Source organism: Bos mutus, chromosome 1 (assembly GCF_027580195.1).
Source record: "Bos mutus isolate GX-2022 chromosome 1, NWIPB_WYAK_1.1, whole genome shotgun sequence".
Taxonomy (NCBI): Eukaryota; Metazoa; Chordata; class Mammalia; order Artiodactyla; family Bovidae; genus Bos; species Bos mutus.
This window is the reverse complement of record NC_091617.1, coordinates 90,448,640-90,472,408: the sequence shown is the minus strand read 5'-3', so window position 1 is coordinate 90,472,408 and position 23,769 is coordinate 90,448,640. Positions and strand designations below refer to the sequence as shown.

At 35.8% G+C, this 23,769-nt stretch overlaps 1 protein-coding gene across 9 annotated transcripts in view; it reads left to right on the top strand.

Moving 5' to 3' along the window:
• Positions 1-23,769, top strand: part of NAALADL2 (N-acetylated alpha-linked acidic dipeptidase like 2) — a 1,605,389-nt gene that overhangs the window by 1,393,277 nt on the left and 188,343 nt on the right. The window contains exon 13 of one of the 9 annotated variants that reach the window (XM_070373039.1): positions 17,395-18,026. The exons of the other annotated variants lie outside the window; for them this stretch is intronic. Within the exon in view, the coding sequence (XP_070229140.1) occupies positions 17,395-17,619 (225 nt within the window). The 3' untranslated portion in view covers positions 17,620-18,026. Of the gene's footprint in view, positions 1-17,394; positions 18,027-23,769 lie in introns of those variants that run through there. 9 annotated transcript variants of the gene reach the window in all.

The following is a 23,769-nucleotide window of genomic DNA, read 5'->3' as shown; positions in this document are numbered from 1 at the left end:
GTTATGTTGTGTTGCAAACATTTTCTCCTAGATTTTAGCTTTTATTTCCTTTTTATTTATTTATTTATTTTTGATGAACAGTTCTTTGTTTCAGTATAATCTACTTTAGCAATCTCTTCCTTTAAATTTAGTGTTTATAGAGTCTTAAGCAATTATTCACTACCCTGAGAAAATATTCTTATACTACCTTAGAAATCATTGTAATTTTTCTTTAACTTTTAAACATTTAATATACTATAATCATGATGATGATAATGATTTTGATAATTTAGTGTCACAATTTCCATTCTCTATGTAATTTATTGAGAATTCCATCCTTTCCTAATGATATAAAATAAAACTCTGTCATATATCAGGTTTCAGTATTTGTATAGGTTTGTTTTTCAAATGTATTCGAAATCTGTTTGTCCATCTGGTTACAAACTCAATACTGTTTTAGTTTTATGTCTTTAAATAAGACTTTCTGTCTTATATTTTGTATGACACACTTAATTCTTCTGTAAAATATCTTGACTTTTCTTACCCTTTTTCTTCCATCCATGTATCACACATTTGTCCTAGCACAATGACAATCTAGGTTGAGTGAGATAAGTCACTTCAGTCATGTCTGACTCCTTGTGACCTCATGGAATGTAGCCTGCTAGGCTTCTCTGTCCATGGGATTCTCTAGGCAAGAATACTGGAGTGGGCTGCCATGCCCTGCTCCAGGGCATCTTCCTGATCCAGGGATCAAACCCACGTCTTGCATTGGCAGGTAGGTTCTTTACCACTAGTGACACCAGGTAAGCCCATATTGAAAAAAAAAAAAATTAGCTTGTCATATTCTGCAAATGCTTTTCTGGGATGTTTAAATTTTTCTGGAATTAAAAGCAATATATACTTGTCCCATAAATATTGGCTTGCTTCAATACTATTGATTGTCCTCAGAAGATTATCATATTACTAGCGTCAAATGTAGTAATGACAATAGCAAATAATTGAATATCCTTGTTTGAAAGATTTCTAGTGCTGATATAAAAGTCATCCTTTAAATAATTAATTTTATAGAACTTATGCAACTCATAGATGTAATGATCAAGACTGTAACAGATATGTAGCTGAAACTGGACTCAGTCAAGGTCCAATCCCATTCATTCCTTCAAAAATTCTGACTCAGCATTTATATACATCCAGGGAGAAATCCATAAGAAAATGTGTTTTCCCAGTGTTTTTCTGTATCGTACTATTTTTTATGCCAAAAGTAAACAAAAATTTACAGAAATCTTTGTTAAAATTCATCATATGAATCTATTAAACCCAAAACATGCTAGTAGAGTTGCAAAGGATACAACAGTAAGTAAAAGAGGAATGATTGCTCTCATACTGCTGAGAGCCTATGGAAGACAGAGATCTTAAAAACATAGGTCTAAATATACACTTGGCTGAGACTCACAGAAAGCATGGAGTATTATTACAATTAGAATGAAAGCAGGACTGTGCAGGAGTACTGGCCTAGTCGGGGGTATCTGGAAATTTTTTTCTGGAAAAGTAATTTTTGAGTTTTTTACCTAAAGTATCTGGAAGAATTCCCTGGTTTAATAGAGAGAAGAAAAAGAGTGAGGCAGAAGGAAGCCAGAGAGAGGGTAATGGTGGGAATCAGACTGAAAGAAGGAAGCCAGAGAGCAGGGTAATGGTGGGAATCAGACTGAAGGATGAGGGTCAGTTGATAGATAAGACTTTGTGATGCATCATATTGCCTGTAAGAGGAAGGGAGTTCCCAAGACAGTATGAGCCATATTCGAAAACTAGTAGAATGGGGGTTTTCAAAATCAATACTCACATTCTTCAGAATAGATAATGATGGGTGGTTCTATTGATTTTCACTTGGCAGTAAGCAGCACCAGACAGTGGAGCTGACTCCTCTGAGTAGTAATTGGATCAATGGTCTGACAGTGATTAAGTGAAGAAAATAGGAGAAGAATGTGCAAAAAGAGAATCCACTCTAACATAATTATTATATCTTAAACTTGTAGAATGTTAAATTAGAAGTCTAGCTTAAAATTAATTTACATGTAATTATAAACATAAATCGGAGAAGGCAATGGCACCTCACTCCAGTACTCTTGCCTGGAGAATCCCAGGGACAGCAGAGCCTGGTGGGCTGCTGTCTATGGGGTCGCACAGAGTCGGACATGACTAAAGTGACTTAGCAGCAGCAGCAGCATAAACATAAATATAAGTTAGCTATGTAATTTTTTGGTTTTGCCTTTTAAACTTTGTTTTAGTTCACTTTATTTTTTTTATTCCGAATCTTTAAAATGATGCTTATATCCCCAAGTGTCAAAATTGTATTAATTCATTTTAAAGATATTTTGAATATGTTGGCATATTTAAAAGTGATTTCATTTTGAAATACTTCAGAATTAATATTTTTAAAATAACATGTTTCTAAGTACTCAAGATAATGTCATACGTAACAGAATTACTAAAATTCCTTCAGTGTCATTTAATACTATTACATAATCAAATATCCCTAATTATTTTCCATATATATTCTACAAATACTTTGTCTAAACCTGGATTCAGTTTGGGACTACATGTTGTAGTAGATTAAATCTCTTTATATACAGTTGTCTTTTTTTTAAAAAATAATACTTATATGGTGAATACCCAAGTCATTAGTTTACCTTCTGGATTTGTAGTATCATTTAGCACATTCTTCTGTCCTCTGGAATCCTGTAAACTGGGAGTTACAGTCTGATTACACATTAATATTAATCATTTGGGGCTAGATTACATCCTATATGATATATATATATATCATAATGCATTCAGAGACACACCTTACCAAGTTGCTATATCATCAGTAATTCCAAGAATAATCACTGATGAGAGTAATAATATTCTGATCTCTCTATTATATAGTTATGTTTGCCCTTTTTACCAGAAAATCATATCTGTGATGATACTTTAGCACAATCAAATGTTCAGTGTTATAATAGACCTGAAAGACTAGATTCATGGTAACAAAGAATTCTAAAATCTCAGTGATTTCATTTCCGTAGCTCAGTCATGTCCAACTCTTTGGGACCTCATGAACGGCACCACACCGGGCTTCCCAGTCCATCACCAACACCCAGAGCTTGCTCAAATTCATCTCCATCGAGTCAATGATGCCATCCAACCATCTCATCCTCTGTCGACCCCTTTTCCTCTTGCCTTCTGTATTTCCCAACATCAGGGTCTTTTCCAGTGAGTCAGTTCTTCGCAACAGGTGAGCAAAGCACTGGAGTTTCAGCTACAGCATCAGTCCTTCCAATGAATATTCAGGACTGATTTCCTTCAGGATTGACTGGTTAGCTCTCCTTGCTGTCCAAGGGACTCTCAAGATTATCTTCTCCAACACCACAGTTCAAAAGCATCAATTCTTTGGCACCCAGCTTTCTTTATAGTTCAAATTTCACATCCATACATGCTATTGAAAAACCATAGCTTTGACTAAGCGGACCTTTGTTGGCAAAGTTATGTCTCTGCTTTTTAATATGCTGTTTAGGTTGGTCATAGCTTTTATTCCAAGGAGCAAACATCTTTTAATTTCTTGGCCACAGTCACCATCTGTAGTGATTTTGGAACCCAAGAAAATGAAGTCTGTCACTGTTTCCATTGTTCCCTATCTATTTACCATGAAGTGAAGGGACTCGATGCCATGATCTTTGCTTTTTGAAAGCTGAGTTTTAAGCCAGATTTTTCACTCTCATTTTTCACTTTCATCAAGAGGCTCCTCAGTTCCTCTTCACTTTCTGACATAACGGTAGTATCATCTCCATATCTGAGGTTATTGATATTTCTCCCAGCAATCTTGATTTCAGCTTGTGCTTCCTCCAGCCTGGCATTTTGCATGAAATATTCTTCATAGAAGTTAAATAAGCAGGGTGACAATATACAGTCCTGACATATTCCTTTCCCAATTTGGAACCACTCTGTTTTTCCATGACTGGTTCTAACTGTTGCTTCTTGACCAGCATGCAGATTTCTCAGGAGGCAGGTAAGGTGTTCTGGTATCCCCATTTCTTGAAGAATTTTCCAGAGTTTGTAGTGATCTACACAGTTAAAGGCATTGGCATAGTTGATAAAGCAAAGTAGATTTTTTATGGAATTCTCTTACTTTTTCTGTGATCAAATGGATGTTGGTAATTTGATCTCTGTTTCCTCTGCCTTTTCTAAATCCAGCTGAAGTATCTGCAAGTTCACACTTCATGTACTGTTGAAGCCTGGCTTGGAGAATTTTCATCATTACTTTGCTAGTGTGTGACATGAGTGCAATTGTGCTTTACTTTGAGCATCCCTTGACATTGCCTTCTTTGTAATTGAAATGAACTAACCTTTTCCAATCCTGTGGCCACTGCTTGAGTTTTCCAGATTTGCTGGCATATTGAGTGCAGCACTTGCACAGCATCATCTTTTAGGTTTTGAAATAGTTTAACTGGAATTCCAACACTTCTACTAGCTTTGTTCGTAGTGATGCTTCCTAAGACCCACTTGACTTTGCATTCCTGGTTGTCTGTCTCTAGGTGAGTGGTCTCACCATCGTGGTCATCTGAGTTGTGAAGATCTTTATTGTATAGTTCCTCTGTGTATTCTTGCCACCTCTTCTTAATATCTTCTGCTTTTGTTAGGTCCATACCCTTTCTGTCTTTTATTGTGCCCAAGGCTGCATGAAATGTTCCCTTGGTATCACTAATTTTTATGAAGTGGTCTCTAGTCTTTCTTATCTTTTGTTTTCCTCTATTTCTTTTCATTGATAACTGAGGAAAGCTTTCTCATCTCTCCTTGCTATTCTTTGGAACTCTGCATTCAAATGGGTATATCTTTCCTTTTCTCCTTTGCCTTTCATGTCTCTTCCTTTCTCAGCTATTTGTAAGGCCTCCTTTGAAAAACCATTTTGCCTTTTTGCATTTATTTTTCTTGAGGATGGTCTTGATCCCTGATTCCTGTGCAGTGTCATGAACCTCCATCCATAGTTCTTCAGGCACTCTATCAGATCTAATCCCTTGAATCGATTTGTCAGTTCCACTGTATAATCATGAAGGATTTGATTTTAGGTCATCCCTGAATGGTCTAGTGGCTTTCCCTACTTTCTTCAATTTAAGTCTGAATTTGGCAATAAGGAGTTCATGATCTGAGCCACAGTCAGCTCCCAGTCTTGTTTTTGCTGACTGTATAAAGCTTCTCCATCTTTGGCTGCAAAGAATATAATCAATCTGATCTCAGTATTGACCATCTGGTGATGTCCATGTGTAGCATCTTCTCTTGTGTTGTTGGAAGAGGGTGTTTGCTGTGACCAGCGCATTCTCTTTGAAAAACTCTGTTAGCCTTAGCCCTGATTCATTTTGTACTCCAAGGCCGAATTTGCCTGTTACTCCAGGTAGCTCTTCACCTCCTACTTTTGCATTCCAGTCCCCTATGATAAAAGGACATCTGTTTTGGCTGTTAGTTCTAGAAGGTCTTGTAGGTCTTCATAGAACTGTTCAGCTTCTTCAGCATTACTGGTTGGGGCGTAGACTTGGATTACTGTGATATTGACTGGTTTGCCTTGGAAACGAACAGAGATCATTCTGTCATTTTTAATATTGCCCCAAATACTGCATGTCAGACTCTTTTGTTGACTTTGAGGGCTACTCCATTCCTTCTAAGGGATTCTTGGCCCGAGCAGTAGATATAATAGTCATCTGAATTAACTTTGCCCATTCCAGTCCATTTTAGTTCACTGATTCCTAAAATGTTGATATTCCTTCTTGCCACTCCTCAGTGACTTAAAATGGCCAAAAAAAAAAAAAAGTGAAATGACTAGAATGCTGTAGGTCTTAAATATTTCTACCCATCTCACTGCTATTCATTTATCATTGACTAGCAAATCACATGCTTCATATAGCTTCAAGGAGATAGAGAAAGGCATTATTACTGTGTATCTTGACAGAAGAAAACAGAAATAGTAATGATCAGTACAAATTATATTCGTTAACATTTATCTATGTGTTTTAATAATAATCGATACTTCCTGAGTCACTCATTTTACTAAATCTTGTAAAATGTGACTTTCTATCATTTATTTTACCTTTATTAGCTGATATTCTTTTGTAAAATCAAACTATTTGGCTATCCTGAAATACAGTTTTTGTGGAAGGCCTGCTTCTTTTTCTCTAATTACTGATATTTATGAACTTGCCTCATATAGTAGTAATAAATGTTTTTTATTTTCTTCCCTTTAAATTTTTATATTACCAATCAATTTTCTTAGAATCAATATATCTCCATCAATTAAAGTTATTTGTACTAGAAGCTCAGATTTTCATAATGGTGATAGCAGGAGACTCTTTCAAGTTTTGGCCTAAAATTTTTTGACATGGTCCCATTTCTTTTGATAGCTTGCTTGCTTTTTTCACCAATTTTTCCAGATTTACCTTGTACTTTCCCTACCCAGACTTAGAAAGACTCATTTCTCTAATGATTCCTGGTTCTTTTTAGCAGAGAATGGTAGTATAGAGCAGTACCTGGCCACTAATGTGCTCATTGCTAATGGGGTAATATTACTTTTAGAATTTAAATAAGTAGATCTAGAAAACATGTATTAAAAAACTCATATAGCCAGCTCTATTTCAACATTATCAAAGTGGATCCTGTAGCATAGTAGTCACTTTAGACACTGAGAGAAGTAAATCTAGAATCAGTTAATTTTTGAAAAAGCTACATATTATAAACTATATTGTTAAGATAGTCATAAAACATTATTAAATTAGAGACTGAACCCTCCTCCCTCCTCCCTGTGATGGATTCATTTCGATATTTGGCAAAACTAATACAATATTGTAAAGTTTAAAAAAAAAAAATGCAGAGGCATTACTTTGCCAACAAAGAAAAAAAAAAATTAGAGACTGAAAAGCCGTGACATAAACATGTCTGTTTAACTTTGTTGAGACTAGTATTTCAAAAATGGAACTAGTTTTTATGGAACATATTTTGAGAAATACCAGTAAGGTTTAAGGATAAGATCCTTTTTCACAATTCATTCCATACACTGGAGTTAAGATCTTCTATTATTATACATAATCTCAGATGTCTTGTAAACACATAAGAATGAAATCCCCTACCATAATGATTTTCAGGAACTTTATTCCAGAAAAAATGCAATAAAAATTATATTAGATTGAATGAGATAATATAAAATAAGGCCTTTTTGAACTTGCAGTGAAAGGACACTATAAATAGATGCTAATATTGTCTTCTGTATCTTTGAACTGTATTTTTCAGAAGATAACTCAAATTAATTTAGAATTTTATCTATGGAAAAGTTCTTATAGTGTAATAAACTTCTAATCCATAGCTATGGATTAATCTTATATGAAATAATTTGGTTTCCTGTGTTTCTAATAATATTTGATGGTACTCTCTTATTAAAGACATTTTTTCTGAATAAGGTCAGAATATAGTGGTACACATAAACACGTACACATCCATGTAAAATGAAAACATGTTCCTCCACTCGGTCTCTTTAAAAAACTGTAATTATTACATTACTTATATCTTTATATTATACAACAGTTAAAATGAATGTATTTAGTTCTATAAAATGTTCATTACAGATCTTCAAAATTTATGTTAATATGTTTTGCTTTTTAAGGCAATTGGCACTTAAATTTGAGTACAAATTTAGCATAGTCAAAATGTTATTTTGAGTATGAATATGAATTTTACATACCATTTATTAAAAATTCAAAAGGGCAGACTCACAAACATGTTATTATTATATGTGATATAGTGTGTGCACCTTGAAAATTGTTTCTATAAGTCTGACATGTATAATAAAAGGGAAAGGGGATACTTTTCTTTGGTATCATTTAAGCTCTCAAAAATAAACACTATGCAGAAATATAGTGATACTGGTTGTTGTTCAGTCAGTAAGTCATTTCTGACTCTTAGCGACCACATGGACTGCAACACACCAGGCCCCTCTGTCCTCCACTATCTTTCAGAGTTTGCTCAAATTCATGTCCATTGAGTCAGTAATGCTATTTACCATCTCATCCTCTGCAGCCCCCTTCTCCTTTTGCCTTTGGTCTTTGCCAGCATCAGGATATTTTCCAGTCAGTCAGCTCTTCTCATCAGGTGTCCAAAGTGTTGCAAATTCAGCTTCAGCATCAGTCCTTCCAATGAATATTCAGGATTGATTTCCTTTAGGATTGACTCGTTTGATCTCCTTGCAGTCCAAGGTACTCTGAAGAGTTTTCTCTAGCACCATACTTTGAAAGCATTAATTATTCAGTGCCCAGCCTTCTTTATGGTCCAACTCTCATATCTGTATATGACAACTGAAAAATCCATAGCTTTAACTATGTAGACCTTTGTTGGCAAAGTGATATCTTTGCTTTTTAATACACTTTCTGGGTTTGTCATAGCTTTCCTTCCAAGGAGCAAGGGTCCTTTAATTTCATGGCTGCAGTCACCACATGCAGTCATTTTGGAGCCCAAGAAAATAAAATCTGTCAGTTAAGAGTTCCTTGCTAGATACGGATGTCTTTAATTTTTCCTGTGGACTTCCCTGGTGACTCAGATGGTAAGGATGTAACAACTATATGCAGATTATTTTCCCACTATTTTCTCGTGGTGATACTTAAATTCACTTTAAATCTCTCATTACAGAATTTTATGTTGCAGTTTTAAAAAACATTGCCATACAAAGAGGACTGGAGAGTATAACCATGAATGGTTTGTGACAATTTAGTTCTGATAGGCAACTTTTGGTTGCTGTATTTACTACTTAGGCTTCAGAAATAAGCACAATTCACTGAGAAGCACAATGATTCCACATGATGTTCGTGAAGGGCTGGAGAAGGAAATGGCAACCCACTTCAGTACTCTTGCCTGGAGAAGTCCATGGACAGAGCACCCTGGGAGGCTATAGTCCATGGGATAGCAAAGAGGTAGACACGACTGTGTAACTTTCTACTTAACTTGTACCTGGAGCTTTGAATAAATGTAAGAAGTGTCTGAGTGATATGAGCCTTAGCAGCACTTAGATTACCATCCAGAAGACTTCTCTGACAGTTACTATAGCATCATGTCAAAAAGAAAGTCTCTAGGCAGCGGCTCTCATTTCTTGCACTTGTTAGTGCTGTGTATTTTATTGTCTATGGATTTCCCTTAGAGCAGTCATAGACAAGCAATTACTTTTATAATGTTGATCTGGTCTAGATCCACTGTACCCGCAGCGGAGCTTTGTAATAACATTCAGCACAAAGTGGTGAACCCTAAAGTCATGTTTGTCTTTCTGTTCTGTCTCGTCCTGGGTTGTCATATCCCAATTCACATGACTAGAGGTGTAGCGTATTTGCTTTAGGTACTTTTCTGAGAGCACAATTAAAGCAGGGAGGGCATGGGTGAGGCAGAATGATGACTAACATTTATAATAGGCTCTGTTTTTCTTCATTCCGCATTCATTGTATTATCACTAGAAAATTGTTGTAGTTTCTCTTGTTTTCCTTTTTGCTCTTGATTTTCTCATCTGTGAAAAATGGGTAAAGAATACATATATTGTAGAATCCTTAGGGAGGATCTATTACATGAAAAATTAGGTAATATATGTAAAAGTTCATGGTATGAGTGAGGCCAACTTAAAAATCTCAATATTATCCGTATTTAATATAAACAGCTGAAAGAGTTTGGAACCATAGTACTCTTTTTCACAATTCAAATGAGGAATTCTAAAATTCAGATAATTTTCTTTTCCTCACATTCTTCTGTACATTAATCATTATGAATTATAAAGAATACTTTACTTTTGAAGATATGCCAATGTCACATACATTTTAAACTTTCATATTTTGCTGGCAAATGCTTTCAAGCAAAATAGTCACTTCAACTGACTCTTAATTCTACTCTTGGACATCTAGTCCAGTCCACATGTACTCTGGAGAACTTTCCTTAGATCCAAACACTTTCTATTTCAAAACATCATTGCTAAGTCATTGTATCTCATGAAAGCACTGCAACTTAAATAAAAGTATTCTTTTTCTTTCTTTCGGAGAAGGCAGTGGCACCCCACTCCAGTACTCTTGCCTGGCAAATCCCATGGACAGAGGAGCCTGAGGTTAAGCTTTATTTTTCTAATAATAAGGATCAAATTCTTTGCCTAGGGTTACTTGTCTTCTGTCTTCATATCTTTAGTTGTCCCTTTTGGAAACTAGTTACAAGGATTTAATTCAGGAGTAAAAAAGTTAAGTGTTTTTAATGCTAGTGAATACATCTGTCGTGCGAAAGTAAGTTGCTGTTGGCTACAGAGCTAATTCTTTTGGCAGAAGTTTGATTCTTATTGTTTGCATATAATTAGTGAGTTGGATGCCTGTGAAAACAAGATAATTTCTAAAAGAAAAAAAACTACAGATGGACCACAACTGAGGATATAGCATCAGCAATTTATTTTATAATCTCTTAACTCTCTGTATTCTGTCCTCCAACCTCGGTACCATCATCTCTTCAATTCAAAGACTGTCTGCAATTATTTATACTTAAGACAGCTCTGTTAAAGAAATATAACAAAGGAAACATATGATATAGTCCAGTTACTCATGTTTCTGAAGAATTCCCAGACTCCAAATCTCACTGGTTGTTTCAGAGGCCTTCAGTGAAGGATTCTTCCCTGGAGTTCAGATATCTGCCAAGCTCTCAGCTATCCCTTTAGTGCCCGTGAATAAATGGTTGGTATATGTATTCCCAGTTTCCCAGGCTGCAATAAAACAATACCAAAGGCTGGGTGGCTTAAATAACATATACTTGCTCACAGCTTTGGTGGCTTGGAAGAAGAAGATCAAGGGGCCAGCAAAAACTTTCTCCCTTGGCTTGGGTTTCCCCATCTCATTGTGACTTCAAATGGCCTTTCCTCAGTACATGCCTGTTGAGAAAGAAAGGTGGTGAGTCTCTCTCTCTCTTTTTAAATTAAAGTGTAGTTGGTAAAACATATTCATTTCAGATGTACAATATAATGATTCAATATTCATTATTTGATACTTAATATTTGATATTTTAATGTTGTTAAATGATTACCACAGTAAGTTCAGTTAGCATCCATTACCATATATAATTTTTTTTCCCCAAGATCCATTCTCCTAGCTACTTTCAAATATACAATATAATGCTGCTAACTGTAAGTTACCATGCTTTCGATTACATTCCCATGACTTATTCACTTTTTAACTAGAAAGGAGTACCTCGTGACTTCCTTCGCCCATTTTGCCACCCCAGCCCCTGCCTCAAGCTTCCTCCAATCTGTCCCTCTATCCATGGACTCATTTTGTGTGTATATGTTTGTTTGTTTGTTTGTTTTTTAGATTCTGCATATAAGTGAGATCATACAATATTTATTATTCTTTTCTGACTTCTTTAATTTAGCATGATGCCCTCAAAATCCATTTATGGTATTACAAATGGCAAGATTTCATTCTCTTTTGTGGCCAAATAATGTTCCACAGTGTGTATATCACATCTTCTTTATTTATGCATCCATTGATGGGGACTTAGATAGTTTCTATGTTTGGCTACTGTAAATAATGCTGCCAGGAAGGTGAGGGTACATGCATCTTTTCAGATCAGTGGGTTTTTTCCCTTTAGATAAATACCTGGAAGTAGGATTGCTGAAGCATAAGGTAGTTCTAATTTAATTTTTTGAGGAACCTCCGTACTGTTTTCCATTGTATCTGCACTAATTTATAGTCTTGGCAGAAGTCCACGAGAGTTTTCTTTTATCCACATCCTAACACTTTAAAAAAAAACAAACTTTTTATTATGTACTAGAGTATAGCTAATTAGGCTTCCCTGGTGGTTCAGATGGTAAAGAATCTGCCTGCAATGTGGCAGACCTGGGTTTGATACCTGGGCTGGGAAGAACCCACGAAGGAGGGCATGGCAACCCCCTTCAGTATTCTTGCCTGGAGAATCCCCATGGACAACAAAGCCTGGCGGGCTACAGTCCATGGCATTGCAAAGAGTTAGATACAAGTGAGTGACTAAGCACACACATAGTCAATTAACTGTTGTGACAGATTCAGGTGAACAGCAAAGGGACTCAGTCTTCCGTATACACATACCCACTCTCCCCCAGACTCCCCTCCCATCCATGTTACCACATAACAAGGGGCAGAGTTCTGTGTGCTATATAGTTTGTCATTGGTTATCCATTTTAAATACAGCAGTGTGAACATGTCCATTCCAAACTCTCTAACTATCCATAAATTCTAAGTAACTAAGTCTGTGAGTCTGTTTCAGGTTTTTAAATAAGTTAATTTCTCCCATTTATTTTTAGATTCCACATATAAGGTATGTCATACAATATTTCTCTTTCTCTGACTTGCTTCACTCAGTATGACAATTCTAGGTCCATCTGTGTTGCTGCAAATGTCATTATTTCATTTTTTGATGACTGAATAATATTCCATTGCATACAACATCTTCTTTATCTATTCTTCTGTGGATGGCCATTTAGGTTGCTTCCATGTCTTGGCTGTTTTAAACATTGCTGCAGTTAATTTTGGGGTGCATATATCCTTACAGATAATGTTCTTTTCCAGATATATGCCCAGAAATGGAATTGCAGGGTCATATATTAGTTCTGTTTTTATTTTTTAAGGAACCTCCATACTATTCTCCACTGTGGCTGTCAGTTCAGTTCAGTCGCTCAGTCATGCCCAACTCTTTGCGACCCCATGGACTGCAGCATGCCAGGCTTCCCTGTCCATAACTAACTCCTGGGGCTTGCTCAGACTCATGTCTATTGAGTCAGTGATGCCATCCAACCATCTCATCCTCTGTCATCCCCTTTTCCTCCTGCCTTCCATCTTTCCCAACATCAGGGTCTTTTCCAATGAGTCAGGTGGCCAAAGTATTGGAGTTTCAACTTCAGCATCAGTCCTTCCAATGAATATTCAGGACTGATTTCCTTTAGAATTAACTAGTTTGATCTCCTTGCTGTCCAAGGGACTCTCAAGAGTCTAACATCACAGTTCAAAAGCATAGTGATTGTACCAATTTGTATTCTCACCGATAGAGTAGGAAGGCTCCCTTCTCTCCACACCTTCTTCAGCATTTATTGTTTATGGAGTTTTTGATGATAGCCATTTTGGCTGGTGGGAGGTGATATATCTTATCATAGTTTTGATTTGCATTTCTCTTGCTATTTTTTTATCTTTTTGATAATAGCCACTCTAATAGATGTGATGTGACAATCTAATTGTGGTTTTGGTTTGCATTTCCCTGGTGATTGGTGTTATTGAGCACATTTTCATGCACCCATTGGCCATGTATATATTTTCTTTGAAAGTTTTTTGGACTTTCTGTTATTGAGTTGTATGAGTTCTTTATATATTTTGGATATTATCCCTTTATCAAAAAATGATTTTAAAATATTTTCTCCCATTCAGTAGGTTGTGTTTTCATTTTCTTGGTGGTTTGGTATCTTTTCTTAGGACACTACTCCCATCTAATCAGGACCCCAAGCTTATGACCTCATTTAACCTGATTAATTCCTTACAAGCCCTATCTTTAAATATAGACACATCATGCATTAAGGTTTTAATGTATAAATTTTGGGTGGATAAATCATTTAGTCCATAATAGTCTGTGTATCACTTTAATTTTAGATACTCAAAGGAAATCTATTACTAATTTTAGCACACAATTTTTAAATATTTAATTATGGAGAAAATTCCTCTCAATGCATAATAATATAGCTATTTTGGAAGGCAATTTGGTAGTTTCTTGACAAGTTACACATAAGCTTACCTTATGACATGATAATTTCACTATTAGGGATCTACTCCTCTAAATGAAAACTATGTTCACAGAAAGACATGCACATGAATGTTCTTAGCAGCATTATTCAGAATAACCTGACACTGTGAATAATCTAGATTTCCATCAGTCTGGCAAGTGGATAAATAAAAGCAGTATATCCATGCAAGTAAACAGTATTCAGTATAAAAAGAATGAAACTCTAGTATATGACTTCAACGTTGGTGAACCTCAAAAACATTATGCTAAATGAGAGAAACCAGATGCCAAAGGCTACATATTGCATGATTTTATTTATATGAAGTGTTTAGATGAAGCATCTTTATAGAGAAAGAAAGCAGAGTTTTCCTATGGCTGGTGTGGGGTTGGGACTGATTACCAGTGAGACTCCAGGGGACTATGGGAAAAGGGGACATGTTGGAAATATTCTAAAACTGAATTGTGGAGATGGATGTATAACTCTATACATTTAGTGTCCCTCTATCATTTCAGTAGTATCAAGTCAAATTCTTGCCAGTTTTCAGTCAGATTTAATCCTATTATCCCCTTGAAATGATCTTTGATTTCTGGAACTCATTTCTGTGTTGTCTCTAACCCTTCTGCTTTCAGGGAAAAATTCTCTGTAAATATTATTTTACCCTAGAGGGCTTATATTTCTTAGTTTTTCTTTGTGTGAAACCTTTATCTCTTCTCTTTTCAAAGAAAAAAGATCTAGATCACCTAACAGAAGCACTCATCTCATTTATGAGAGAGTGGGTGTTACATCATGGTATAGATGAAAATGCCTGAACTATTGGAAAAAATGAGAAAATACTCTATTCAAAAAAAAAGGGGGGGGTGTGATTTGCTCAGTCATGTCTTGTATTCAAATCCTAGCTCGTTTACATGCTAGCTGAGTGATGCTGTCTAGGTTACCTAATTTTTCTGAATTTATCTCCTCATCTCTAAAATATGGATGACATCAACCACATTGTTGGGAATATTTTTCCAAAGTAGTGGTAGAAGTTTTACAATGGTTGTAGCATTATAGCATTATTTATTTGATCTTTCATTCCTGGAAAGTATTTCTTTAACATATTGTTTAATTCATACATATAAATAATTTAAAATTACACTGACTAGTTAAATATAATTTTCTTTCATAAATGAAGAAAATTATTGAATCAGTGACTAAGCATAGTGACAGAACCAAAAACAAAACTGTTATTTTGAGTATAATGAGCACATCAAAATAAGTTTCAAGGGCTATATAAGAAGGCAGCTCATGTCAACTATTTGTTATATGATTTAAGTCTTTTTATTCAATGTTATGGACTTGAACAAACTTATAGAATTTAATGATTAAATGATAGAATCTGCCAGCATGAACCTTTGTGGGAAGTGACTGGTTGGTTTCATTCTAATTCATTTTAGAGAAGTTCTTATCACAGCTAAGCCGGAGAGGGAAAAAAGAGTTTAGAGGATTCCTATTATTTAAAGATAGGACAGCAATAGTCACTTTGGATTTATGGTAACAGTATAACAGAAACAGGGGTCCACATATTGTTAAGGATTTATATAAATCCTTTACCACAACACACTAGATTTTTTAAGGTATAAATATGTTTTTAACTCTTCAATAATGGAAATTCACCTTGCCATAATGGATATATTTGAAATGTTTCCAGTCCATTTCTTAGCATCCAGTTATAGCTCTCTGATAGTTTCAGGTTCTTTTTCTTATCACAGTCTTTCTTTTGTATTAAATATTAGTATGAGTCCTTCAGCAAGTTAATAGTCAAATGACTGTACAACTAACACATGCAATTAATTTTCTATTCAATAGATTTTTTTAATGTGTTGTACAAAGCAAAGCAAACAAACAAAAAGAGAAGCTTGCTCTTGAGAAGCAAAACATTTTTCTGGGTTTGATTGCCATGTTTGCTCATGACATGAAAGCTTTATGGCTCATGGACAAAAACAATAAGATGGACGTCATATCTCAAATTTCAGTGTGGTGCCAGGCTGTTTGTCTTTTTTCATTTTAATAATCAAATAGCTCACTAAGATGAAAATAATTATACAAAATGCCTAAGAGCATTTTGAAAGAGTTAGTTATTTCAATGAGTTTCCACCCTTGTGGACAGTAAAGCCTGCTTCTGCTTCTAAGTCACTTCAGTTGCGTCCAACTCTGTGAGACCCCATAGACTGCAGCCCACCAGGCTTCTCCATCCCTGGGATTCTCCAGGCAAGAACACTGGAGTGGGTTGCCATTTCCTTCTCCAAAGCATGCAAGTGAAAAGTGAAAGTGAAGTCGCTCAGTTGTGTCCTACCCTCTGCGACCCCATGGACCGCAGCTTACCAGGCTTCTCCATTCATGGGGTTCTCCAGGCAAGAGTACTGGAGTGGGTTGCCATTGCCTTCTCCAACAGTAAAGCCTAGGCAATCTAAAATCACTGTTTCAGACATCAACATGGCCTGTCATTGATATGGGGTGGCAATGAAGCAAAAATGCCATGCAAGTATTGATGAAATAGTTAAGATATTCTTTATTTTGCATATGAGAGTAAACTGAGGAGGATTTTTAAATTGGTTGGCAGCAACTCTCTCCCTTCTCTCCACCCCAGTAGAGAGCATATGAGAGCTTTGGATTTCACAAATGAAATGAGCTGTTAAAATGTGACACAGTAATAATATATTATTGCTCACATTTTTTCATTTTTGAAAAGGAAAAAAAAATCACCTCTAGACTATGACTTTTTATGTGATTGTAAGGATGTGATGCATATGATATATATATATGTGTGTGTGTCTGTATATATATGTATGTAATATATATGATTTTTATGATGTTGTACACTTAAAAATGTGAATTTTTTATTCCTAGAATACTTGTCAGCAATAAATATGGGAAAAATATTTTTACCACAGACTTTTAGAGTTGTAATCTTAGCTCAAGTGGACATAGAGAATTGCAGTCTAGTATCAAGTTGCCTAATCATTCGTATCAAAACTGGCAAGGAAGCTGATAGTCAAACTCATGCCATTCTTGCTATTGGGAAACAGAATAAAGAAAAAAAAATGTCACTTTATTGGAAAAAAGACCATTATTTTAATATATGATGTTATTTTTATTGGATCATATATATTGATAAATATTATATACTAGTATAGTATATATTATATATAGTATAGTATTTATTATTCTATGCTATCATTATAGCTATGCATATGCACTAATATCTTTGTTTCCTAGAATTAAACAGTGCAAAATCATTATAATGTTTATATGTGTTTCTTCCTAGATAGTGAGAAACATACACTATTGTAATTTTGGGTTTTATGCTATGTTCTTTGTGAGTGCTAAAAAAAATCTGTTTTTAAATATCACTTATAGAGATCCCTGAAACATGAGCACGGGAGATTTACTCTTACCCAAGAATATATAGCTGTATTTCAGAGTTCAGTATTATGAAACAAACGACACCTCAGTGGTACGTTAAAAAAAAAAAAAAAGCCCTTTTAAATTACCTTAAAGTGTCATATCACATTAACATATTGCTTTAGACTATTGTTATTTTCCTATTTTCTCTTTTTGAGGTTTGGCTAATGACTTCTCAGTTCAGTTCAGTAGCTCAGTCGTGTCTGACTCTTTGCGACCCCATGAATCGCAGCATGCCAGGCCTCCCTGTCCATCACCAACTCCTGGAGTTCATTCACACTCACGTCCATCGAGTCAGTGATGCCATCCAGCCATCTCATCCTCTGCCGTCCCCTTCTCCTCCTGCCCCCAATCCCTCCCAGCATCAGAGTCTTTTCCAATGAGTCAACTCTTCGCATGAGGTGGTCAAAGGACTGGAGTTTCAGCTTTAGCATCATTCCTTCCAAAGAAATCCCAGGGCTGATGTCCTTCAGAATGGACTGGTTGGATCTCCTTGCAGTCCAAGGGACTCTCAAGAGTCTTCTCCAACACCACAGTTCAAAAGCATCAATTTTTCGGCGCTCAGCTTTCTTCACAGTCCAACTCTCACATCCCTACACAACCACTGGAAAAACCATAGCCTTGACTAGATGGACCTTTGTTGGCAAAGTAATGTCTCTGCTTTTTAATATGCTATCTAGGTTGGTCATAAATTTTCTTCCAAGGAGTAAGCGTCTTTTAATTTCATGGCTGCAGTCACCATCTGCAGTGATTTTGGAGCCCCCCAAAATAAAGTCTGACACCATTTCCACTGTTTCCCCATCTATTTCCCATAAAGTGATGGGACCAGATGCCATGATCTTCATTTTCTGAATGTTGAGCTTTAAGCCAACTTTTTCACTCTCCTCTTTCACTTTCATCAAGAGGCTGTTTAGTTCCTCTTCACTTTCTGCCATAAGGGTGGTGTCATCTTCATATCTGAGGTTATTGATATTTCTCCTGGCAATCTTGATTCCAGCTTGTGCTTCTTCCAGCCCAGCGTTTCTCATGATATACTCTGCATAGAAGTCAAATGAGCAGGGTGACAATATACAGCCTTGATGTACTCCTTTTCCTATTTGGAACCAGCTTGTTGTTCCATGTTTAAACTTATAGCTGGTCTTGCTATATAGTCTTGCTACTGATGTTCTTATGTCCATTGAAAGGGGCTTTAGAAATTGTCCATTCCAACTACATAATTTACCTATGTGCATGAGTGCTATGTCGCTTCAGTTGTGTCCAACCCTGCAACCCCATGGACTGTAGCCCGCCAGGATCCTCTGTCCAAAGGAGTTTCCTGGCAAAAATACTGGAGTGGGTTGCTATGACCTTCTCCAGGGGATCTTTTAGACCCAGGGATTGAACCTGTGTCTCTGTCTCCTACATTGGTGGGAGGCTGAAATGCAGGGTTTTGAAAAGGCTCATCTAAAGTCATCTGGCTAATGTTGCAAGGCCAGTTAATTCTCCATCTGAGTTTGAACTTCCAAAGCACTCACTTTTACTCTGGCATAGTATTAATTGTGGTGTATACCATGCCTACTCATCCAAAAATATCACATAAGGGTATTTTCTTTAGAGGTAATAGCCATCTGAGAGTTTGACTACCATCTGTTTTGTTTCCTGCCAAAATTAGTTGCTAGTGATAATCTAATAATTAATTTGATTAATCCAAAATTAGATTATGCCATTCTCTGATGTCCTGCCAAAATCAGAGACTGGCATAAGTTCACTATTCAAAGGTATATGGGTAGAAGTTCAAAGATATCTACCTCAGAATGCCAGAAATTCCACTTGAAGTGGAATTCAAGTCCCTTTTTATTTTGTCATTCTAACTCGAATAAGATTTCCAAAACTCTGTGTACTTGTTAAAGGACACTGTATTTATGAACATGGGGCTTCCCAAGTGGCTCAGTATGAAGAACCCCCCCCCCCAAGTGCAGGAGCTACAAGAGACGCTGGTTCAATCCTGGGTAGGGAAGATCCCCTGGAGAAGGAAATGGCAACCCACTCCAGTATTCTTGCCTGAGAAATCTCATGGACAGAAGAGCCTGACGAGCTACAGCCCACGGGGTCACAAAAGAGTCTGACAAGACTTAGTGACTGAACAACAACGTTTTATGAACATGCTATTTACATAGCTATTTAACTGAATAAATAATAATGGAATCCTAATAAGAGTTCACTTATTGGAAAAGACTCTGATGCTGGGAGGGATTGGGGGTAGGAGGAGAAGGGGACGACAAAGGATGAGATGGCTGGATGGCATCACTGACTCGATGGACGTGAGTCTCAGTGAACTCTGGGAGTTGGTGATGGACAGGGAGGCCTGGCGTGCTGCGATTCATGGAGTCACAAAGAGTCGGACACGACTGAGCGACTGATCTGATCTGATCTGAACAAACTATTTGATATTTATCCACTGTAGATTATGAACTCAAGTCAACTGTAGGTCTTCAAATATAAGATGAATGTCAGAGAAATGTATAAATAGCATTCCATTTTTGGTAAATCATAGAATTTTTATTTTACTATGGTTTTTTATAATATTTGCCTAGTTTTCAGAATGAAGGTATTAAAATAAATTATCAGGATTTCCTCTAAACAGAGTAATGTTTCCTAAGTTTCTACTGATTGAGGTTTGGATGAAAAGAGAAAGTGATGTCAGAAAGGAATATTCATTTACTTATTGTAATTAGTGCTTTAGAATTTTCTTTTTTTTAAATAATACATGAAGAACTTTAATGACCACTTGTACCATTCTCTTATTTAATTCTTCATACAATCATATGAGGTATATATTATTAATCTCACTGTTCTTTAACAGTGTTGCCAGGTTCAAATCTCTGCCAGAGAATTCATTAAGTATTGAGGAGGAAAACAATCATAATTTTTAAAAGTATGTATATTTTTATTTGAAAGAGACAATATGATTTGTTTATTTATATGTTATATATATAATTTTTCTCTTATTACTCAAGGATAAAATTTGTGATTCTTTGGAGGTAAGTGATTAATTATAAACATTTCAGGATTCTGGATTTTAAAATTACTCTCTGCAGTTGGACTGCTCAGCTGAATGAAATTAACTTTTATCATGTCACGATAACCTCAGAGATGTTTTTCATATACGCATTTCATACTTGCTGCTGTTGCTATAGATTATATAATCCAAATACATGAGTTGCTGTGGGTTATATGACTTAATGAGAGGACCCTTAATGTGTCTCTTCAGATTTTCATAGGACTTCCGAAAATGCAGTTAATTACTCTAAAGGACAAAAAAATATTGATTTCAGGGGAAACAATCTGATAAACTCACTTACTAGTCCTTAAGAATGATATATAACTTTTTAGATTGAAACTCTGGTACTCCCTTATCTTGCTTTCTTCTGTTCAAGTAGAGATTGTAGTTAGTTGGTACTGAGAAAAACTAGAAAGTGTTGGAGATTAATAGGTAAAATATGCAACAGTATAGTAGCTGAGTATGATATTTTTGCTTTTTCTTTGCAAAGCAGGGAGCAACAATCAGAAGTTTTCTAAACTCAGAAATGGTTCTTATGATTTCATAATTAGTTTGGATATATATCAAGTATGCAAAAATAGAATATAGACATTAGAAAATGTATGAATATGTGATTTTGAAAATTCATTGTAATCTGAATTAAACATATTATTATTTTTAAAGTAGAGTTGCATTTCTTCCTTATTTTAACTACAAAATTGCCAAAGCGATATTTTCAAGAATATCTTACAATAATTATTTTTCAAACGCATTATCATTTTCCTTATTCTGTAAGGGCTTCTCTGGTGGCTCAGTGATAAAGAATCCACCAGCCAATGCAGGAGATGCAGGTTCAATCTCTGGGTCATTTCCTGGAGGAGGAAATGGCAACCTATTCCAGTATTCTTGCCTGGAGAATCCCATGGACAGAGGAGCCTGGCGGGCTACAGTCCATAGGGTCACAAAGAGTTCGACATGTCTGAGCATGCAGGCATGTGCTTTAAACAGATTCTATTCCTCCACACCCAATACACACACACACACACACATACACACACACACACACACAATTTTATTTGCTACAGTCTAGATTTACAAAGCTAAGGCTGAAGAGTGTGGATGATAATGCTCTGGATGCAGATTGATTTTTAATCCTAGGTCCACTATTAAGTAATTGTGCCACTTTGAGAAATTTAGTTAAACTCTCAAATTCCTTGTTGCTTTATCTGTAAGTTGATAATAATAATATCTAACAACTATGGTTGTTTTGAAGATCATATGCCTCACACATAATAAAAAATAAATATTACAATATTTATAGCTTCCCAGGTGGCGCTAGTGGTAAAGAACTTGCCTGCCAATGCAGGAGACATAAGAGATGCTGTTTCATTCCCTGGGTCAGGATGATACCCTGGAGAAGGGCATGGCGAACCACTCCAGTATTCTTACCTGAAGAATCCCATGAACAGAGGAGCATGGCTGGGTACAGTCAATAGGGCTGCAAAGAGTTGAACATGACTGTTGGAACATAAGTCCCATGAACATAAGTCGCTACAGTCATGTTCAACTCTTTGCAGCCCTCTTGACTGTACCCAGCCACGCTCCTCTGTTCATGAGCGACTTAGCATGAATGCATGTATATTTACTTATAGAGACTTTAATATTTTCATTCCCCTAAAGTCTGACCATGAAAAGAAAAGCCAATGGAAAAGTTAATATTTCTCAGTGACTATGTGACTTTTCTTTATGGGTTATCAGATCATAATAGCAGTTTAAGGAAAATTCAATGTTTTGTTTAGATTTTTAAAACCAGACCATCTTACCCCTTACATATGGTACAAGTATACTTAATAAAGTATTAATTCTTGATTATTAGCAACAGGTAATCTATTTCATACTTTCTCAAATTTCTCTGATTTCCCATTGCTTATTTTTGTAGTTATTGACATGTTGAATCACTATAGAGAAAATTGTATAGACATCAGTAGATCTCACTGATAAGTTCAATATGTTGTGATTAATACCATAGCAGACATTCAATTGTGTACAATTGAATTGATTAAATTCACCCTTCAATTTATTCAGTTAATAAAGTCTTGCTTAGAAGCTTAAGATACTTAAAAATAGAATAATTCATTATAAACTTTTAAACAATTTTAGTTGTTTTTTGACTCTGCTGGATCATCATTGCTGTGGAGGCTTTCCTCTAGTTGCAATGAGTGGGGGCTACTCTAGGTGCAGTGCACAGCTTCTCACTGCAGTGGTTTCTCTTGTTGTGGATAATGGGCTCTAGGGTGTACCAGCTTCAATAGTTGTAACACATGGGCTCATTAGTTGTGCCTTCTGGGCTCCAGAGCACAGTCTTAATAGTTGTGGTGCACAGGTCTAGTGGCTCTGTGGCATGTAGGATCTTCCCAGGTCAGGGATCCAACCCATGTCCCCTGCATTGGCACATAGATTCCTTGCAACTGAGCTACCAGGGAAGTCTGAATTCATTATTCTATAAAATTTAGTTTGATCTTGACATTACTGTATCCCACCCAAATATCTAACCAAATAGGAGCTAGATTTCTATATTTAGCTCGTGGGTTCCTTGTCTTTTAATTCTCTGTAAGTCAACATGTTTCCAAGGAAACTAAATTCACTTTCCAGCTGGATACTGCCAAACACAAATTAGAACTATGAGTAGGTTCTACCTGGATCAAGACAACATATAATATTAATCTTGTAGTGACTAAAAATATTATCATGATACTATATGAGACCTTTTGAAAATCTTCCTAAAGGTTTTGTGTCTTCATTTTGGGGTCATTTGCATAACAGGAACAGTTATATTATTCTTGATTATCACCAAGACAAATAATGCCAAATAATATCATAGTTTTCTATAACACTTGTGATATAAGAAATTTGCATAGTGATCAGAATAAAACAGAATTTTTAATATTATCTATCTATCTAAATGATAGGAGCACAGATTACCAAGCATGGTAATAGGCATACATATCTTCTGCTACTTTTTGAGCAAGGTTAGAATCAGGAATTTCTTTTATACCATGGAATACCATGGTATCAGTTAGGAGTTAGTGTGGTAAAACACAAAATTATTGGGAATCATCTGGCTTCTTCATGAAATTTGCTTTTTCTTTGATATAGATAAATTTTGTGTATGGGATGTCTGATACTCTGTATCTTGAATCCAAGATTAATTCATGCTTTCATCAAGCATGAACTATTTTATACAAAGCAAGCTTCATTAAGGAAGACCCTTTTTAAAAATCTTATGCATTAATCCTCAGTGCCTGGGGCAGTGCCTTACTCCTAAGGCATAGATGATGCATCTGCTGAAAAGATTCTGATTAAAATATTAATTTTTTTAAAGATCTCATTAATAGAGCTAATGAATCAATGATTTTTCTTTGTATTAAACACAAAGCAATAAAACAGTTTTTAGTTTGAGTGAATGGTCAAAGTTTATTGAATTAAAATTATAAACATTTTACCTGCTCCTTCC